Source organism: Mustelus asterias, chromosome 14, assembly GCF_964213995.1.
Source record: "Mustelus asterias chromosome 14, sMusAst1.hap1.1, whole genome shotgun sequence".
Taxonomy (NCBI): Eukaryota; Metazoa; Chordata; class Chondrichthyes; order Carcharhiniformes; family Triakidae; genus Mustelus; species Mustelus asterias.
Window position 1 is genome coordinate 95,975,363 of NC_135814.1, and position 20,743 is coordinate 95,996,105.

General features: G+C 48.4%; 1 protein-coding gene across 2 annotated transcripts in view; it reads left to right on the top strand.

The window, feature by feature from the left end:
- The first annotated feature begins 2,143 nt into the window (after window positions 1-2,143).
- Window positions 2,144-20,743, top strand: part of zdbf2 (zinc finger, DBF-type containing 2) — a 28,598-nt gene continuing 9,998 nt past the window's right edge. The window contains exons 1-4 of one of the 2 annotated variants that reach the window (XM_078228907.1): window positions 2,144-2,228; window positions 7,690-7,776; window positions 15,866-15,919; window positions 20,422-20,527. In XM_078228907.1, coding sequence (XP_078085033.1) covers window positions 15,882-15,919; window positions 20,422-20,527 — 144 coding nt within the window. In that variant the 5' untranslated portion in view covers window positions 2,144-2,228; window positions 7,690-7,776; window positions 15,866-15,881. Of the gene's footprint in view, window positions 2,229-7,689; window positions 7,777-9,324; window positions 9,417-15,865; window positions 15,920-20,421; window positions 20,528-20,743 lie in introns of those variants that run through there. The other variant, XM_078228908.1, reaches the window with a different exon arrangement.

Consider the following 20,743-nt stretch of genomic DNA (forward strand, 5'->3'; position numbering starts at 1 on the left):
GCCTTTTTCTTGATGACATCTTGGCTTTAAACCCCACCCATACAGTATAAATCTCATCCAATTTGTTTTGTCTTTAGCTCTAAAGGGTCACCCCAGACTCAATGGCTCTATTCTCTCTCCACCGATAGTCAGACAGGCTAAGAGTTTCCAACATTGTTTTGGTTATTCAATTGCTATCATCTGCCCTTTCAGGTGAATGTTTTTTGTCCGGGGGGGGCACACAATTTCCTTGTTTTCTTTGCTACCCAAGCAGTGAACAATAGTGGCTAAGGATAGTTACCAGAAGTAGTAAAAGGCATGATGCTTTTTTTTCCTGTGCCTTGCCCCTGTTCTTAAAGGATCTATCTTTACACTTTTTTCTTTTGTCCTTAACAATTATCCATCAAAACGTCATGCTTATGTTATTTGTATTGTATGAGATGGCTGGGCGCACTAAGGCAGTTAACAACAATTGATGCTTTACCACAGTGCACCAGTGATTTGGGGTGGCACAGTGGTTGGCACTGCTGCTTCACCGTTCCAGGGACCTGGGTTTAGTTCCTGGCCTGGATCACTGTGCAGAGTTTGCACATTCTCACTATGTCTGCGTGGGTTTCCTCTGGATGCTCCAGTTGCCTCCCACAGTTCAAAGATGTATGGGTTAGGTGGATTGGCCATGCTAAATTTCCTCTTAGTGTCAGGGGGATGAGCTCGGGTAAATGCATAGGGATAGGGCCTAGGTGGGATTGTGGTTGGTGCAGACTCGATGGGTTGAATGGCTTCCTGCACTGTAGGTGTCTGTGTCCAAAGGGACAAAACCCATGTGTCATTCCCAGGCATTGGAGAGAGGATGTTGAGTGAACATTGGTGCTTGGTTTATTCATCCCAACTGGACCGATTTCTCCCCTCTTGTTTTCCCCCTGCCCAACAACCCCATCCTAATTACAAAGGTAAATTACTGTGAACGCTGAAATCTGAAACAAAAACAGAAAATGCGGCAAAATCTCAGCAGGTCTGTAAAGAGAGAGAACAGTGCCTAGGGTTAGCCATGTGTAGCCACGAGGAGGGGTTAGATAGGCTAGGGTTATTCTCCTTGGAATGAAGAAGGCTGAGGGTGTGACTTGATTGAGGTGTATAAAATTGTTTCCCTTGGGAGAATTCTAGAGCCAGGGGACATAGATTCAAGATAAGTGGCAGAAGACGGCGAGAAGACATGAAGAAACTTTTAAGGAGAGTAGCAGCGGGTGTTTGGAATTCACCCGAGTTGGGGGTGGAGGCAGAGACCTGTAAACTGCACGGCGATGGACCGGGTGCAGGAGGGTGGGACTAGAAAAGGCACCTGGGTGTCCTTGGGCTGGCATGGATAAGATGGGCTGAATGATCTTTTTGTGCTGTAACTTTTCTATGGCTGTAACGTTTTGTCTGAATGACTCTATGGCCATCCCAGGTTGAGAACAATCCGGGCCATTGGTTAATGTGGAAGAGTTGCTGAGAGCAGTGTCAGATCTGTCGAACCTTGCATGGGCTCCAGAGGGAGCTGGTCAATTTGAATTTGTATTGCCCTTGGGGGGGGGGGGGGGGGGATGGGGGTTGCTGTGCCAGAGGCTACAGGCAGTGGCACAGTGGTTAGCACTGCTACCTCACAGTGCCAGGGACCCCGGTTCAATTCCCAGCTTGGGGTTGTGTGGAGTTTGCACATTCTCCCCGTGTCAGCGTGAGTTTCCTTCGGGTGCTCTGCTTTTCTCCCACAGTCCGAAAGACGTGCTGGTTAGGTGCATTGGCCGTGCTAAATTCTCTGTGTAATTAAACAGGTGCTGGAACGTGGCAACTGGGGGAATTTCACAGTAACTTCAATGCATGGTAATGTCAGCCTACTTGCGACACTAAATAAACTGAAATAAATATTAAAATGCGCCTAGCAAACGCTTGTTGGATGATCCGAGAGCTGTCAGCATTTTTAGCTTATTTCGAGAGAGAGAGAGATTGCTACGAGTTCTGCAGGCGCTTTGCATCCCTCCCCCTCTCCCCTTGAGCCGGGGGAGGGCGGGCGTTCTCTTTGCCTGTCAGCGACACCCAAGTGGGAGGATCCCTTTAACAGTGGGCGCGGCCTGACGGTTGGAGTCGGCCGGCAGTTTAAGATGGGGGAGCTTGGGCTGCCCCTTTAAGAGTGGCCAGGAAGTAGAGGAGGGAAGGGAGGCTGAACTCTGACCGTGAGGGTGGAAGCACATTCAGCGCACCCGAAAGACACGGTAAGGGGGAGGGGGCAAACGATATCAACCTGCTGGGGTGGGGGGGCGAACATGGGAAGTGGCTGCTCCATTGGAAGAGACCAGTGTGGGAGGGGAGGATTCCCCCTCCTTGGTCTGGAAGCAGCGCCCATGCAATTACTTGTTACTTTTAATGTTGCAACTTCAATGTTACAACTTGCGCGCGGGTGTCAATTTCCACCAAATGGATACATTCCCCCCCCGACAGGGCAGATCACTCAGCTTGCTGTCTGTTTGGTTTGGGGGGGGGGGGGGTCCGTGTAAACGGATCCCACTACCCTCAGCTATGTATTACATCTGCCCCTGAAATGAAATAGGATTTGTTTTGATCGGCTTGGATCACTGGAATCTTAATCCCCCTCCCCACACACACACACTCCCCAAGCACAGATCTGGCTAATGCTCAGCTGTCACTGGCCTGGGGAGGAGGGTTGAGATAATACGACACTTGGTGTACGAGGGCGTCCCATTTTTTAAACGCCTTCTCTTTTGAAAAAAGGAGCAGTTTCTCTCCCCCCGCCCCCCCCCCCCCCCCCGCAAGGCAAAATAAGCAGTTGTTTGCACTCGGAGTCTGGCTGAGAGCTGGTGTGTATACACACACACACACGCCTCGCACTCGGTTGTCAACTCTCTACTCCTGTGCTCAACCTGTAGATTGGATGTGTTTTCCTTATTTTTCAGCTGACTGAAGCGAGTGCTTTCAAACTAAAAGCCTTACACCTGATTTTTTTAAAAAATCAAGAAATATCATAGAATTCTTAGTGCAGAAGGAGGCCATTCGGCCCATCAAGTGCACAGACCACAATCCCACCCAGGCCCTATTCCCGTAACCCCACTTATTTACCCTGCCAATCCCCCTGACAGGGCCAATTTAGCATAGCCAATCAACCAAACCCGCACATCGCCAGGGACCCCATTTCAATTTCAGCCTCGGGTCACTGTGTGGAGTTTGCACATTCTCCCCGTGTCTGCGTGGGTTTACTCCGCATGCTCCGGTTTCGTCCCACAGTCCACAGATGTGTGGGTTAGGTTGATTGGCCATGCTAAATTAGTGGCAGGGGGATTGGCAGGGTAAATGTGTGGGGTTATGGAAGTGGGACCTGGGTGGGATTGTGGTCAGTGCAGACTTGATGGGCTGAATGGGGCCTCCTTCTGCATTGTAGGGATTCTGTGATCTTTGGAGTGTGGGAGGAAACCGGAGCACCTGGAGGAAACCCACGCAGACACGGGGAGAATGTACAAATTCTGCACAGACAGTGACCCGAGGCTGGAATCGAACCCTGGCACTGTGAGGCAGCAGTGCTAACCACTGTGCCACCATGCTGCCCAATGTGTCTCCCTGCCCTGAAGATCAACCAGTATTGTGCACAGGTGTGACAGCAGAGGGGCTAGGCTTGTGTTTGAATCGATCACATTTTTTTGGATGAATTGTTGTAAATATATTTAAGAAGGAAAAGGGTTTCTAGACTTTGAGGGGTATGGGGAGAGATGGATGATCAGCCATGATCATAATGAATGGTGGAGCAGGCTTGTTTCTATTCGGATCTTCTCTTCAACCTGAGCAGCTCTAGCTCCCTCCTGCATTAACCGGATTGAGGGCTGCAATGTGTGTACACATCCCTGTGCTAGACTGATTCTTGTCTAATGGGTGGCAGGGATCCAGTGGCAGCTCTGGAGCTTTTGCAGTGTCAGTTGCTGATTAGAATTACAACCTAGCTGCTCCCAACTCCATTATCAGATGCACGATATTGGTTTGAAGTAATCTGATACAGGTGTGGTGATGTCGCGATTAAAATATCTCTCAAACAGTTTATTTTGTCAAATGTCTCTCACATTTCATTTTGTCAAGTTCTGTATTGAATGGTTTAGCAGCGAGTATTCTAGGACTTAAAGCAAGTTTTCATCTCTGGCTTTGTCGAATCAGGTACAGCTGACTAGTGCAGTGGACAGTGTTAATGTGAGCCCACTTGTGACACTAATAAATGAACTTAACCATCATGTGTACTTCATACTGTCTTTCCTAGATTAACAAGTAACACTTTTGTCAATTGCCACTCTGTGTCCATTGAAGGTAGGTTCTTAACTAGGATATTTTAATTAAATAGTGAAGTTCTGAGGTTCACGGACTTGAGTCCCATTTCCTAAATTTGAATAGGGGGTTGAAAGAAACAGTTGCATAGTGCCTTTCTTTATTTATTATTGTCACAAGTAGGCTTACCTTATCAGCCCAATGAAGTTACTGTGAAAATCTCCCAGTCGCCACACTCCAGCACCTGTTCGGGTGCACTGAGGGAGAATTTAGCACGGCCAATGCACCTAACCAGCACGTCTTTCAGACTGTGGGAGGAAACCGGAGCACCTGGAGGAAACCCACGCAGACACGGGAGAACGTGCAGACACCACACAGACAGTAACCCAAGCCGGGAATCGAACCCGGGTCCCTGGCACTGTGAGGCAGCAGTGCTTGCCACTGTGCCGTCCCAAGGTGCTTTACAGCTAATTAAGTATGTTTCGGGTGTAGTCGCTGTTTTAATATCAGAAAGCATTTGCATACAGCGATGTGCTAATGACCATAGGAGCTGGAGTAGGCCCTTCAAGCCCGCTTCACCATTCAGTAGGATTCTGACTTAACATTTTTCCTGTTTGACACCACCGCCCCCCCATTCATTTTGTCAAACTCCAACTTAGAATCATAGATTCCCTACAGTGCAGAAAGAGGCCATTCGACCCACCTGGTGTTTTTAAACGTCTTACTGCCTCACAGCACCAGAGACCCGGGTTCAATTCCGGCCTTGGGTCACTGTCTGTGCTGAGTTTGCACATTCTCCCCGTGTCTGCGTGGGTTTCCTCCGGGTGCTCCAGTTTCTTCCCACACTCCAAAGACGTGCAGGTTAGGTGGATTGGTCATGCTAAATTGCCCCTTAGTGTCACAGGGACTAGCTAGGGTAAATATGTGGGATTACATGCCCTGGGTGGGATTGTTGTTGGTGCAGGCTCGATGGGCTGAATGGCCACCTCCTGCACTAAAGATTCTATGATTTCTCTTCCTAAGGTAAGCCCCTTATCCCACGAGTCAAGTGAATCATCTCTCGCCTGCTAATTCGATGTCTCCTTTTGCAAACAAGCAAACCAAAAAGACCTGATCGTCTGTGTGTGGGTGACTGTCTGTTAGAGGATCAACATTGTTCCTGGGGCCATGGATATTCAACATCCTTCTGGGAGGGCAGATAGGACTGCTGTTAAATGACTTCACCAAAGGACGACCTCTTTGACAGTGCAGCACTCACTGGGTTAAAGCACTTGAGTGTCATAAGATCAGAGAATCCGTACAGTACAGAAGTAGGCCATTTGGCCCATCGGGTCTGCACTGACTCTATCAGAGTACACCTTTCCCTCAACCTATCTCCATAATATTCCCTAACAATCCCACCCAGGCCCTATCCCTGTAATCCCACGTATTTACCTTGCGAATCCCCCTGACACTAAGGGGCCACTTAGCATAGCCAATTACCCTAACCTGCACAGCTTTGGATCCGAGGCCAATAATTGATAAAGGAACAGGAGATGCATCGTTTGAAAGGGGAGAGATGGATTCAATCATAAATTTTAGCAGGGAAATTAATTTTTGGGTGGCACAGTGGTTAGCACTGCTGCCTCACAACACCAGGGACCTGGGTTCGATTCCTGGCTCGGGTCACTGTCTGTGTGGAGTTTGTACGTTCTCCCCGTGTCTGCATGGGTTTCCTCCGGGTGCTCCGGTTTCCTCCCACTGTCCGAGAGACGTGCAGGTTAGGTGGATCGGCCATGTTAAATTCTCTCTGTGTACTTGAACAGGCGCCGGAGTGTGGCGACTAGGGAATTTTCACAGTAACTCCATTGCAGTGTTAATGTAAACTTTATACTGTGGAATGAGGAAAGAAAATCTACAGGGTCATGGGGAAAGGGGAGGGCTAATTAGAAGGTGCTTTCAATCGGGCACAAAGGCCTGGGTGACTAAGAAAGATGTGCGGTTTCTGCTTGGGTTATTCACATTGTGAACATTGGCTTTGTCTATTGTGTGGTTCAGAATGTTTCTGCTGTGAACATTCTCCACTGCGATTGTTGTGCATTGTGGGTTTGGATTGCCTCGTCAGAGACAATATCCACAAAATCAGGTAGCTGCAATTTAGGGGAAAATGTAAATTCCACAAATTATGAAATTAAAAAAAACTGATTGTATCGGGGCGCTGACATGCTATTCCAGCCCTTATCAACCTCCACTTGCTCCCAAGTCAACTAAGGTAAGGCTTTCGGCATGCTTGGGTTTCATTGGTCAGAACATTGAATACAGGAGTTGGGACATCTTGTTGAAGTTGTACAAGACATTGGTACGGGCACACTTGGAATACTGTGTACAGTTGTGGTCACCCTATTATAGAAAGGATATAGGAAGAGTGCAGAAAAGATTTACTAGGATGCTACCGGGATTTGATGGTTTGGGTTATAAGGAGAGGCTGGATAGACTGGGACTTTTTTTCCTTGGAGCGTAGGAGGCTGAGGGGTGATCTTATAGAGGTCTATAAAATAATGAAGGGCACACATAAGGTCGATAGATAGCCAATATCTTTTCCCAAAGGTAGGGGAGACTAAAACTTGAGGGTATAGGTTTAAGGTGAGAGGGGAGAGATACAAAACTGTCCAGAGGGGCAATTTTTTCACTCAGTGGGTGGTGAGTGTCTGGAACAAGCTGCCAGAGGTAGTAGTAGAGGCGGGTACAATTTTGTCTTTTAAAAAGTATTTAGACAGTTACATGGGTAAGATGGGTATAGCGGGATATGGGCCAAATGTAGGTGGCACAGTGGTTAGCACTTTTGCCTTACAGCGCCAGGGACCTGGGTTCAATTCCCTAATTCGCTGTCTGTGTGGTGTTTACACATTCTCCCTGTGTTTGCGTGGGTTTCCTCCAGGTGCTCCGGTTTCCTCCCACAGTCCAAAGATGTGCAGGTTAGGTGGACTGGCCATGCTAAATTGCCCCTTAGTGTCAGGGGGACTAGCATGGGGTTATGGGGATAGGGGCTGAGTGGGATTGTTGTCGGTGCAGACTCGAAGGGCCGAATGGCCTCCTTCTGCACTGTAGGGATTCTATGACATGGGTAATTGGGACTAGCTTCGTGGTTAAAAACTGGGTGGCGTGGACAAGTTGGGCCGAAGGGCCTGTTTCCATGCTGTAAACCTCCATGACTCCTCTTTCCCCTTTGGCTCTGTACTCACTGGTCTCCATTGGCTCCCAGTCTTGCAACGCCCCTGCTTGAAAAACAAACCACCTCTTGGCGTTGAAACGAGGTCAGCTCCTGAGCACTATCCTGTGTCCCTGTTGTAGTGTGTCAGGAGAGGTGGGGAGGGTGTTAGACTCTTCTGCTATGGTCTTCACCATTGGATAACTTCTTTGATATTTGTTGTCCAGGAAACTACTTGAAGAATGGCAGCTTGGGGTGAGGTTCCAGCGAAGCCAAATCCATGAATCACTTGCACTCCAGACCAAAGCGAAGAGGTGAGATGGTGAAATTCACGAGGGGTTGAAGGAGACCCACCCCAGTCCTCAGGAGCTGAAGGATGGGATGGAGGGACCCCATGTTAGTTTAATCATTCGACTGTTCTCTGAAATTGCTGGCTGATTATGGACAAAATCTGTTATTTCCCCATCAATTATCCTTTCCCTACTGTGTCTTGTATCTATCAGTAATCTTGCAACCAATTTATGAAACTGACTGAAGGGTCAGTTAGCTCAGTTGGCTGGACAACTGGTTTGTGATGCAGAGCAGCGCGGGTTCAATTCCCGTACCAGTTTATTCATGAGTACCCCGCCTTCTCAACCTTGGCCCTCGCCCTCAAAGACACCGGGCGTGAGGGACGTCTTCTATGTGGAGAGACCTGGAGGAGTTCGGATTATTCTCCTTTGAACAGAGGCGTGACGTAACGGGCGTGTAAAATTGTGAAGGAAGTAGATTGAGGAGGAACTGTTTCCACTGGTAGGAGAGTTGGTGACCAGAGATGTACCATACTGTACATATGGTGCACAAGGAGGCCATTCGGCCCATCAAGCCTACACCGACAACAAACCCACCCAGGCACTACCCCCCTCCGTAATCCCACATATTTACCTCGCTAATGTAAAGAACCCAAGCAGGAACCACACATCTTAATAAAAGCAAATTACTGCGGATGCTGGAATCTGAAACCAAAAGGGAAAATGCTGGAAAATCTCAGCAGGTGTAAGGAGAGAAAAGAGCTGACGTTTCGAGTCCAGATGACCCTTTGTCAAAGCTAAAAGGCGTCTATGCCTTTTAGCTCACACATCTTCTTAGTCACCCAAGGCCTTTGTACCTCATCAAAAGCACCCTCTAATTAGTCCTTCTCTTTCCCCATGATCCTGTAAATTTTATTCTTCATTCCATACAATGTTGGCGGCACGGTGGCACAGTGGTTAGCACTGCTGCCTCACAGCGCCAGGGCCCCACGCTTGGGTCACTGCCTGTGCGGAGTCTGCACATTCTCCCCGTGTCTGCGTGGGTTTCCTCCGGGTGCTCTGGTTTCCTCCCACAATCTGAAAGACGTGCTAGTCAGGTGCATTGGCCGTGCTAAATTCTCCCTCAGTGTAACCCGAACAGGCGCCGGAGTGTGGCGACTGGGGGATTTTCACAGTAACTTCATTGCAGTGTTAATGTAAGCCTACTTGTAACAATAAATAAACTAGTTATGCTTACAGGCTTGTTATTGCTGGTGATTGTCATGCAAGCAACTTGAAATTATGTCCTAAATGTACAGTAAGGTTTGTTTTAACAAAAAGGAAAGGAAATGGCCTAGTGGTATGATTGCTAGCCTACAAGTCTACTTGTGACACTAGTAAATAAACTTTAAAAGGGGGAACAATCCTCAGAGTTATGCCGTGTTGAATGCCCGAGGGACATGTTGTAAGGACAGCACTGCCTGCTATTTTAATGAAGGTATTCATCCCTTGGTAATGTGAGTTGACAAGGCCTTGCTGCTGACTCAGCACATTGGGTTCATGGAAACTGCTTTGTCCTGTGGCTCTGTCAGTCGCACTCTTGTCTTGGGTTCAGAAGGTCATGAGTTCGAGCCCTGCTCCAGGGAATCCAGGCTGTCACTAGCAGGCTGGCGACGAGTGGCAAGGTCAGGAGGTGTCGTCTTTTTTGGCTGATGCATTGAAGTGAACTGTCCTGTCAAATTAGTCTCCCTGTTTTCTAAATTACAGCAGTGACTGCGTCCAGCAAGCAAAGCATTTTGTTTTCTGCAAAGCACTTTGAGATGCCGGTGGCACAGTGGTTAGCACTGTGGTTCGATTCCGCTGTCTGTGCGGAGTTTGCACATTCTCCCCGTGTCTGCGTGGGTTTCCTCCGGGTGCTCTGGTTTCCTCTCACACTCCAAAGATGTGCAGGTTAGGTGGATTGGCCATGCTAAATTGCCCCTTAGTGTCCAAAGATGTGCCGGTTAGGGAGATTGGCCATGTTAAATTGCCCCTTAGTGTCCAAAGATGTGCCGGTTAGGGGGATTGGCCATACTAAATTGTGCCTTGGTGTCCTAAGATGTGTAGGTTAGGTGGATTGGCCATACTAAATTGTGCCTTGGTGTCCTAAGATGTGTAGGTTAGGTGGATTGGCCATACTAAATTGTGCCTTGGTGTCCTAAGATGTGTAGGTTAGGTGGATTGGCCATGCTAAATTGCCCCTTATTGTCCAAAGCTGTCCTGGTTAGGTGGATTGGCCGTGTTAAATTTCCCCTAGTATGTAGATTGGGTGGATTAGCCATGATGGGTGTTCTGGGTTGCGTCGATGGGCAGGGTGATGTGCTTGGGTGACATGCTCTTCGGAGGATCAGTGCAGACTCGATGGGCCAAATGGCCTCCTTCTGCTCTTTCGGGATTCTAATCTATGCCTATGTCCTGAGGCTGTGAGAGGCGGTGTAGAAATATCTTTCCTGTCACCCTGGAGCACAACACCCTGCCCTCGGAGGCAGGTTTTTACAAAGCACATGGCTAGGTAGATTATTTTGCAATTACTGAGAGGAGTCACTAAGTGAGTGCCACCAGGGAGGTGATTAGGTACCTTGTATAAACAGCCACTGATGTGAAACGCTACCTTATGTAACAATAGCTTTTATTTCTGTCTTCTGAAAGCTCAGATTCCATGTGGTGCTCTTCCTAACATTACACCTGGCTATTTTCAGGGTATCAAATATCAAGCATTCAAGTGTGGTTTTCCTCTTTGAGTTTATTTAGCCAACGCGCATAATTAACTCCCCTGAGATAGAAAGCATCACATCAGCAGGAACGCTCAGTATGCCAGAGTGTACATTGATTGCTTTTAATTGCGTACACAAAAGGGCGAGGACATGTATCCTGATCCTGGGCTGGTGTTGCATATGTTAAAAAGCCAGATCATTCCTTGCCCAAGAATGGAGCAGTTATCAATAAAAGTTGTCCTCCAAACGGCAAGGCTAATTCCCTACACAGTGGCGGCACCGTGACTGCTTTAATATTGATGCTCTGCTATACCATATATTTAGGACGGCACGGTGGCACAGTGGTTAGCACTGCTGCCCCACAGCGCCAGGGACCCGGGTTCAATTCCCGGCTTCGGGTCACTGCGTGTGTGGAGTTTGCACGTTCTCCGTGGGTTTCCTCCGGGTGCTCCGGTTTCCTCCCGCAGTCCAAAGGTGGATTGGCCATGCTAAATTGCCCATTACTGTCAGGGGGACTAGCTGGGGCAAATTCACGGGGTTATGGGGACAGGGCTTGGGTGGGATTGTGGTCGGTGCAAACTCGATGGGCCAAATGGCCTCCTTCTGCACTGTAGGGATTCTATGATTTTATGTGCAGTTTAGGTGGATTGGCCATGCTAATTTGTCCCTTAGTGTCCCAAGGTGGGTAGGTTAGGGTGATTAGCAGGGTAAATACAGAGCGAGGACCTGGGTGTGATGCTCTGTTGGAGAGTCGGTGCAGTCTCGACGGGCCAAGTGGCCTCCTTCTGCACTGTAGGGGTTCTGTACATCATCGACTCAGTGTACCCATAAGCTATCTGCAGGAGAAGGCTCCTGATTGTAGATGTATGTTGGGTTAATGTTTCACCACTCAACTCTTCAGAGTAACCTGAAGCCAGGTTAATTAAGGGTTTTTTTAATTTTTCCAAAATAACAGTTTTATTAACATTAAACCACCATGGGTGGAATTTTCCCCAAACAAATCTGTGTTGGGTTCGTGTAAAAACTGGAGTAAATTCCGCTGGTCTTTTCAGCGGAAGTTTCAAAATGAATTTCCCACACTCTGTGCACTGCAGAATGCCTCAGCGTGAATCGTGCTGAAATTCAGTGGTCGGGGCCTATTCCCACTGGAGAGGCCAGCAACATAGCACTGAGTGGGCCACTGCGCATGCGCCGAACTGTCAGCACCAAGATCAGCGCATGGCTCCCCACTGCCGGCCTTCCGATAGCTGGCTAGCCCGGGACCCTGCATCGCTGCCCCTCCGACACCCCCATTCCCCGATCGCTGGCCAATACTGCCCCCCCCCCCCCCCCCATCACCTCCCCTCCTGTCCCTCCACCTCTCCCCCCTGGCGGCCCCAACCTCCCTAGCAGGCCAACACCTCACCCCGATGGCCAGCCCCAATCACTGTCCACCCTCCCTCTCTCACCGATTCCCTGTGCAGAGTGACAGCGGGACTAATTGCCCCCCGCTACACAGCCGCGTATGTGTCCCGGCACGCTGCACAGCTGGAACAGCGCAACGGGCAGGGAGAATCCCCCCCCCCTCCCTCCCCGCAATAGACTTACAGAGACTCACCCAACTGTTAAATCAGTACTGCAACTCAGAATGGCCAATTCTGCTTCAGGCTACACAGGTTAAAAATCCATTGGTTATTCTAAATAGCATTCTTCTGATCTGTGGACTGGGTCCAGTCAATTTTGTGCACTTATCGCTTTGATCTCATTCAAACGGCCGCCTTTTAATAAGGCAGACACATTTTCTAGTAACCTTTCAACTCTTCCTTCTCCCTCCCTGTGGTTACACAGAATGAAGCTAGCATGCCTGCTATCTATAACAGCCTCTCTCAGAGACTTTCAAGGGCTCGCAGCTGCCCTATCTTCAATCTCTCCAACAGACTGCTAAAGAAGGCTGTCTTTGACAGTTGCCAACCCAGCAATCTGCTTTCTGGAGAAAGCAGCTTTGGGTTTGATCCAAACTCCACCCAGCAAGACCAGGGTTTTGAGAAATATTTTAGTCCCCTTAAAACTGGTGCTGAAAAGTTCAAAGATTGTTTCACTGTTGTCGGGATGATTGGAGAGTAGATCAGAGAATTCCTACAGTGCAGAAAGAGGCCATTCGGCCCATCGAGTCTGCACCAACCACAATCCCATAGCCCCATATATTTACCCTGCTAATCCCCTGACACTAAGGGGCAATTTAACACGGTCAATCAGTCTAACCCGCGCATCTCTGGACTGTGGGAGGAAACCCACGCAGACACAGGGAGAACGTGCAAACTCCATACAGACAGTGACTGATGTCAGAATTGAACCTGGGTCCCTGGCGCTGTGAGACAGCAGTGCTAACCACTGTGCTGCCCCTGAAAAGTCCAAAGACAGCTTCATTGTTGACAGGATGATTGGAGAGTTGATGTACGGGAAGAAGTGGAGTTCGGGTAACTGTGTCTATTGGGTTTAATTTCTCCCCAGATAAGGCATGTTTTCATTTCCATTCTCTGCTTCCCCGCTGTGACGTGGATAGGAAGTGTGGCATTGTTGATATGCTCACATCTTGCTTTTAACTGAACAAGACCTGCTATCAACTCTAATATAACTTCCACCGAGCTCTTTATATCCTCTGAATACTGCGTTCAATCCCACAGCATAATTTGGTTGGATCATAGAATTCCTACAGTGCAGAAAGAGGCCATTCAGCCCATCGAGTCTGCACCGACCACAATCCCACCCAGACCCTATTCCCGTAACCCCTCATATTTACCCTGCTAATCTCCCTGACACTAAGGGACAATTTAGCATGGCTAATCAACCTAACCCGCACATCTTTGGAGTGCGAAAGGAAACCGGAGCACCCAGAGGAAACCCACACAGACACGGGGAGAACATGCAAACTCCACACAAACAGTGACTCATGGTTGGAATTGAACCCCTGTCCCTGTCCCTGTGACAGTGCTAACCACTGTGCTGCCCCTGGTAGATCTTGTGAACTTTGGTGTGTGAGGAGGTATAGGATAGAATTTCTACAGTGCAGAAGGAGGCCATTTGGCCCATCAAGCCTACACTGGCTCTCCGACAGAGCATCTTGCCCAGGCCCACCCCCGTAACCAGACGTATTTACCCTGCTAATCCCCCCTAAGCTACACATCTTGGAACACTAAACGGCAATTTAGCACGGCCAATCCACCTAACCTGCACATCTTTGGACTGTGGGAGGAAACCGGAACACCCGGAGGAAACCCACGCAGACACGGGGGAGAACATGCAGACTCCACACAGACAGTGACCCAAGCCGGGAATTGAACCCGGGTCTCTGGCGCTGTGAGGCAGCAGTGCGAACCACTGCGCCACTTCTCTGTGCATGTACCCAGCCAACGAAGTACTTTTAAAGTATGACATAATTAAATATCAATTTTCTTCTCATAATTGACCAACAGTTGTAGGGATGATAAGCAAGGATGGAACATGGAACTCTAATTCAAGTTGCCGAGGCCCCGCTTCTCTTTCCCTCCGGAGGTTAAGCCTTGCTTTTCCTGGTGTATATTAATGACCTCGGTTTACATGGCACAATTTCAAAGTGTGCGGATGATACAAAACTTGGAGCCGTTGTGAACCAAGCGGAAGATTGTGGATGACCTTGCGACAGAGCCAAGGAGCTGGAAGTTGTTGCTATGGTGTAGGGCCTCGCTCTGACGAAGGGTCATCCAGACTCGAAACGCTGGCTCTATTCTCTCTCCACAGAGACTGTCAGACCTGCTGAGATTTTCCGGCATTTTCTGTTTTTGTTTCAGATTCCAGCATCTGCAGTGTTTTGCATTTATTTTAGATAAATACTTGGACTTACTTCACATCTTACATGGATGTCCCAAAGCTCTTTGTAATAAGTGTAATTAACTATGAAAGCACAGTGGTTAGCACTGCTGCCTCACAGCGCCAGGGACAGGGGTTCGATTCCGGCCTTGGGTCACTGTCCGTGTGGAGTCTGCACGTTCTCCCCGTGTCTGCACGGGTTTCCTCCGAGTGCTCCAGTTTCCTCCCACAGTCTGAAAGACGTGTTGGTTAGGTGCATTGGCCGTGCTAAATTCTCCCTCAGTGTATCCGAACAGGCGCCGGAGTGTGGCGACTCGGGGATTTTCACAGTAACTTCATTGCAGTGTTAAGGTAAGCCTACTTGTGACACTAATAAATAAACTTAAAACTTTTTGAACTGTAAAACTTTTAAAACTTTAAACTTTTAAAACTTTAAACTTTTAAAACTTTTAAAACTTTAAACTTTTAAAACTTTAAACTTTTAAAACTTTTAAAACTTTAAACTTTTAAAACTTTAAACTTTTAAAACTTTAAACTTTTAAAACTTCAAAACTTTAAACTCTAAACTTCTAAACTTTTAAACTTTAATTCTTGTTATAATAAAGAAAACACAGACCTTGCCATGCACTAATTGTCTGCAAACAGCAGAACTATTGAGGATGCACGTGTAGAAAAGACAATTATCCACCCCAGATCCACTGTTGTACTCTTGGGAAATGCTGTACCTTGGTTTGTCCACTCCAGGACTTGTGCGGAAAACCTCGGCTAACTGAAGGAGTGCTGCACTATCAGAGGTGCCATTTCCCAGACGAGACATTAAGTGGAGGCTTTGTGCCCTCCTTGTGCATATAAAAGATCCCGCATTGTTACGATTTGAAGAGTAGGAGTTGGTGTCCTGGGCAATATTAACCTCTCAACCATCCACACATTTAAAAAAACCCTGTTAACTATCTCGTTGCTTGATTAGCTGCTGTCTCTCTTCCATTCCCACAATGACCACTTCAAACAAAGTACTTTATTAGCTGTACTGTGGAACATTACATTCATGGAAAGATGCTTTATTAATGGAGGTTTTCTTGTAGCACCCAAATGCAGGATGCTCCAACTATTTACAGAAATAGCTGGGATTGTTGTACATGGGAGAATATGTAAGGAAGTGCCTGATAATCATAGAAACCCTACAGTGCAAAAGGAGGCCATTCGGCCCGTCGAGTCTGCATTGACAACAATCCCACCCAGGCCCTAATCCCGTAATCCCACATATTTACCCCGCTAATCCTCCTAACCTATGCATCCTGGGACACTAAGGGGCAATTTAGCATGGCCAATCCACCTAACCCGCACATCTTTGGACAGTGGGAGGAAACTGGAGCACCCGGAGGAAACCCACGCAGACACGGAGAGAATGTACAAACTCCACACAGAACAGTGACCCAAGTTGGGAATTGAACCTAGGTCCCTGGTGCTGCTAACCACAGTGCCACCGTGTCACCAAATAAAATATTACAAGGCATGGGGTTCGGTAACATTAAATTTTCCTTTGATCTGTGTGACAGGTGCACAAGGAGGTGAATGAGAGAGTGCATCGCAGAGATGAATGACAGCGCTAGGTAAGTTGGCCAGCTCCGTGGAACACATGGGTGAATGAATAGGGATCGGGATCTGTCGGGAAAGGCAGCAGGTTGGGCGGGGCTGGGAGTACAGTACCATAATGTCCAGTTAGATGGTTAAGGAGGGAAATTAGAAATGGTATCCAGGAGAGATTACTGCCATGGGGAATGACCGTCAACAGGGTGCTTGGATGGGGGAAATGTTCACATTGTGCCAGATATCTAAGAGCCTCACTGAGGGAAGAGGTTAACATAGAAACCTGGAAGATAGGAGCAGGAGGAGGCCATTCGGCCCTTCGAGCCTGCTCCGCCATTCATCACGATCATGGCTGATCGTCCAACTCAATAGCCTAATCCTACTTTCTCCCCATAACCTTTGATCCCATTCGCCCCAAGTGCTATATCCAGCCGCCTCTTGAATACATTCAATGTTTTGGCATCAACTACTTCCTGTGGTAATGAATTCCACAGGCTCACCACTCTTCGGGTAAAGAAATATCTCCTCACCTCCGTCCTAAATGGTCTACCCCGTATCCTCAGACTGTGACCCCTGGTTCTGGACTTCCCCACCATTGGGAACATCCTCCCTGCATCTACCCTGTCTAGTCCTGTTAGAATTTTATAAGTCTCTATGAGATCCCCCCTCATTCATCTGAACTCCAGCGAAAACAATCCTAACCTAGTCAATCTCTCCTCGTACATCAGTCCTGCCATCCCCGGAATCAGCCTGGTAAAGCTTTGCTGCACTCCCTCGAGAGCAAGAACATCCTTCCTCAGAAAAGGAGACCAAAACTGCACACAATACTCTAGGTGTGGCCTCACCAAGGCCCTGTATAATTGCAACAACACATCCCTGCTCCTGTACTCAAAACCTCTCGCAATGAAGGCCAACATACATTTGCCTTCTTTACCGCCTGCTGCACCTGCATGCTTACCTTCAGTGACTGGTGCACAAGGACACCCAGGTCCTGCTGCACACTCCTCTCTCCCAGGGGAGTGAAACATTTTCATTTGTGGGTGCTGGTGTTTGAGGGCGATGTGTCAGCCACCAGATTCTGGGAGCCTTTTAATCCAGTTTGGCCCCTTCTGCACGTTTGGGTCCTGTCGTAAGGGACATTAAACAGTCCTAAGCCACCTCTGAGTAGATGTGGACTTGTAGAGCAAATACTGCCCGCTTTTTGAGGCCATGGGCTGTATTGTGAGAAAAATGGAAACCGTTGGAGGCTTTGGAGAGGATACAGAAAAGATTTACCAGGATGATGCCTGGTGTGGAGGGCATTAGCTATGAGGAGAGGTTGGAGAAACTTGGTTTGTTCCCACTGGAACGACAGAGGTTGAGGGGAAACCTGATAGAAGTCTACAAGATTATGAGGGGCATGGACAGAGTGGATAGTCAGAAGCTTTTTCCCAGGGCGGAAGAGTCAATTACTAGGGGGCATAAGTTTAGGATGCGAGGGGCAAGGTTTAAAGGAGATGTACGAGTTTTTTACACAGAGGGTGGAACTCGCTGCCGGGGGAGGTAGTGGAAACAGATACAATAGTGACTTTTAAGGGGTGTCTTGAATGGGATGGGAATAGAGGGATATAGTCCCCGGAAGGGTAGGGGGTTTTAGTTCAGACGGGCAGCATGGTCGGCGCAGGCTTGGAGGGCCAAAGGGCCTGTTCCTGTGCTACAATTTTCTTAGTTCTTTGTAAAGGTTAACTTTCTTCTGAAACATTTTGCGGTGCAGGGTATAGCAAGTGTTATCCTCCCCTCTGTATGACCGCAGATTGAAGTGTCATATCTTGTTTGTGACATGCACAAATTGGTGTTTAGAATTCTGGGTCATTGGAAAAGGAAAATGGCAGTGTGTACCTTGTCTCGGGCTGCTGTAGGAATCAGCCTGTGGTTTAGGCCTAGAATATTTATGGTCGCTGGGCCAGGCGGAAAGCCACGATAGAAGTTCTTCAGGAGGTATGTGAAGAAGGGAGTGCAGATCTGGAGCGGATGGGGATTGGTTATTTTCCAGCAGGAACAATATTGTGGGCTTTAATGTCATCCCTTCAAGCAACCAGACCAAGTCACAGAGTTCTCTTAAACAGCCGTTTTAATCAAGCTATATAGCTGGGACACTGGTAGGTCTCAGGTCACTGGCTGTAACTAGTTGCAGAATTCAGAAATACACAAGCAATTATAGTTTCAAATTCGATTACAAATAATTAGTATATACCAATCCTGTTTTCAGAGTTATCTCTATCCACTCAGAGTTATTGATTAAGGTTACAGCATGCATACATAAGGGTATAGTGTCCAGTTATAACTTGTGTGTGTTATATCATCAGGCAATGATAGCTATATCTCTGACCAATGGGATATCAACCTCCCTTTCCATCGTTCCTTGTTCTAATGGGCAAACATGAGCTGCAGCTGCACATTGTCCAATTAAATGGTCCTTGACTCTTATCTGGGTCTGCTTTCATCAAGACCCTGTGGTTTTCACCTAGTTTTCCCTGTGTGAGTGAGATTCAGCTTGCAGCTTATGTGATTTTTAAACTTGTGTCATTATTAACCCTTTTGAGCAACGATCTCCCTTCAGTTGAACGCGCTTCGCTGTGCCTGTTGTCTTCATTAATGTGAGGGCAGCATGGGATGCTCGTAACACCTTGGGCACTCAGTAGCAGCATCAGGTCAGCTACCGCAGGGTTATCTCCAGGAAGGTCCCGGTTCCCAATCGTGGTGCTTGAAGAGGTGGCTGATCATCATCATCAGAATCACAGAATCCCTACAGTGCAGAAGGAGGCCATTCGGCCCATTGAGTCTGCACCGACCACAATCCCGCGCAGGCCCTATCCCCATAACCCCACATATTTAGCCCACTAATCCCTCTAAACTATGCATCCCGGGACACCAAGGAGCAATTTAACATTGGCACATAACCCGCACATCTTTGGACTGTGGGAGGAAACTGGAGCACCTGGAGGAAACCCACGCAGACATGGGGAGAATGTGCAGACTCCGCACAGACTGCGGCCCAATCGAACCGTGTCCCTGGCGCTGTGAGACAGCAGTGCTAACCACTGTGCCACCGTGCTGCCTTGGCGTATCTCAGATCTTAGCATACACCCTCCATTTGCCTGTTCCTGACTGCGGAAACTCCCTCCCTCCCTCCCCCAGCTAGAGAGTGAGGACAGGAAGGGACACTGCTCCCATCCCACAACACTGGCCTATTGACAGAGGGCATTGAACGGAAGCAGTGCCCAGCGCAGCTGGTGCCTTCAGGAGGGAAGGGCAGACAATGGCAGTGAGTGACAATACAATAGCAATAGTGTGTGAACTGTGGCAGCGATTACAACCTATGCATTATGATGAAGTGGGAGGTAAATGCCCAGTGTATTCGGTCACTAAACATAAACAGGCACTTGGGGATGCTGTGTGATAGAACTGTCGTAAAGACTGGAGATATGCTTTCTCATCTTCCAATTTGTTCCTGTCAGCATCACTTAGAGTTATAGAGGTTTACTGCATGGAAACAGGCCCTTCGGCCCAACTTGTCCATGCCGCCCTTCTTTTTTTAACCACTAAGCTAGTCCCAATTGCCCGCGTTTGGCCCATATCCCTCTCTACCCATCCTACCCATGTAACCGTCTAAACTCTTTTTAAAAGACGGAATTGTGAGACTGAGATTTATTCTTCACCCCCAGTCACTCTGATGGGATGAGGTAACTGCATGGCTTGCCTCGGCTACTCCAGAGGGCAGTTTAAGCTGCAGTCGCGGCGTGGGACTTTTTGAATGCTATTCCTTTCTCAGAGTTGTGAGGCCAGTGTGCAGAGTGGACAGGGCATGCCCTGAATCCATCTCCTTGCTTGCTCCAAAAGCCAATTCAAATTGTATCCAACTCACAGTGTCCACAAGCGAGAGAAACACAGGCCGGAATTCTCCCATCCGGCGGGTTGCGGACAATGTGAAACCCCATTGACAGTCGGGCAGGGATTTCCAGCTTTTAGACCAGCACGGCCGGAGAATTCTGCCCACGAGATCCAAGCTGACAAGATAAGGCAATGCACCCCATCCCGGGCTCAACCCAACGCTTGATTTTAGCCAAAAGGCCGAGAGATCACGGTATGGTTCTGGGCCAGACCAGAGGCCTTCCTTCCCTAAAGGATGTCGGTGGACTGATTGGGTTCCCATGGCAACCCAATGACTTCATGGTCACTTTAAAAAAAATTAATTTCAGATTTTAACCCTCAGACTTTAAACTGAGCTGAAATTCTGAAAGGAGCCAAGTTGGGATTCTCTTTCTCTCGATCGCTCGTCCACCCGCCTTTTCACCGCTGCACCCACACAAGCACTTCTCTGCAGGGGTGGGACTTTATTGGCGGAAGTGTCACATGGGGTCCTTGTATTCCGCTGCTTCCCGTTGCTTAGTGGCTCCGCTTAAAATCCTGCCCAGCCTGCCAGATGCCAGTTTGCCCACGCGATGTGTCTTTAATGCCATTGGTGTTTTGTTCTTGGCCTTTGCAGCGGTGATGGACCATACCCGGAGCAGCCCATGCCAGACGCTCTCCCAAGGCAGAGCAGGCGGGGATATTGTGGCTGCTGTAAGGAGTTGTATAGCTGTCTGGATCAGGTGAGGCATGGTGGGTGGGCGCGGCAGTGCTTTTACGTGAAAGGTTGAGTTTCACTCCGTTACTATGTGATTCAGTCCCTCCGTAATGCAGGCCCCATTCATCACAACCTGGGTCGCTGCTTGCATACCCACCCCTAAGCCGGAGGATTGCAGACTCTGACACGCTACCTTGGCAGACATTCCAGTATAGCACTGAGGGAGCCCCACATTGGGTGG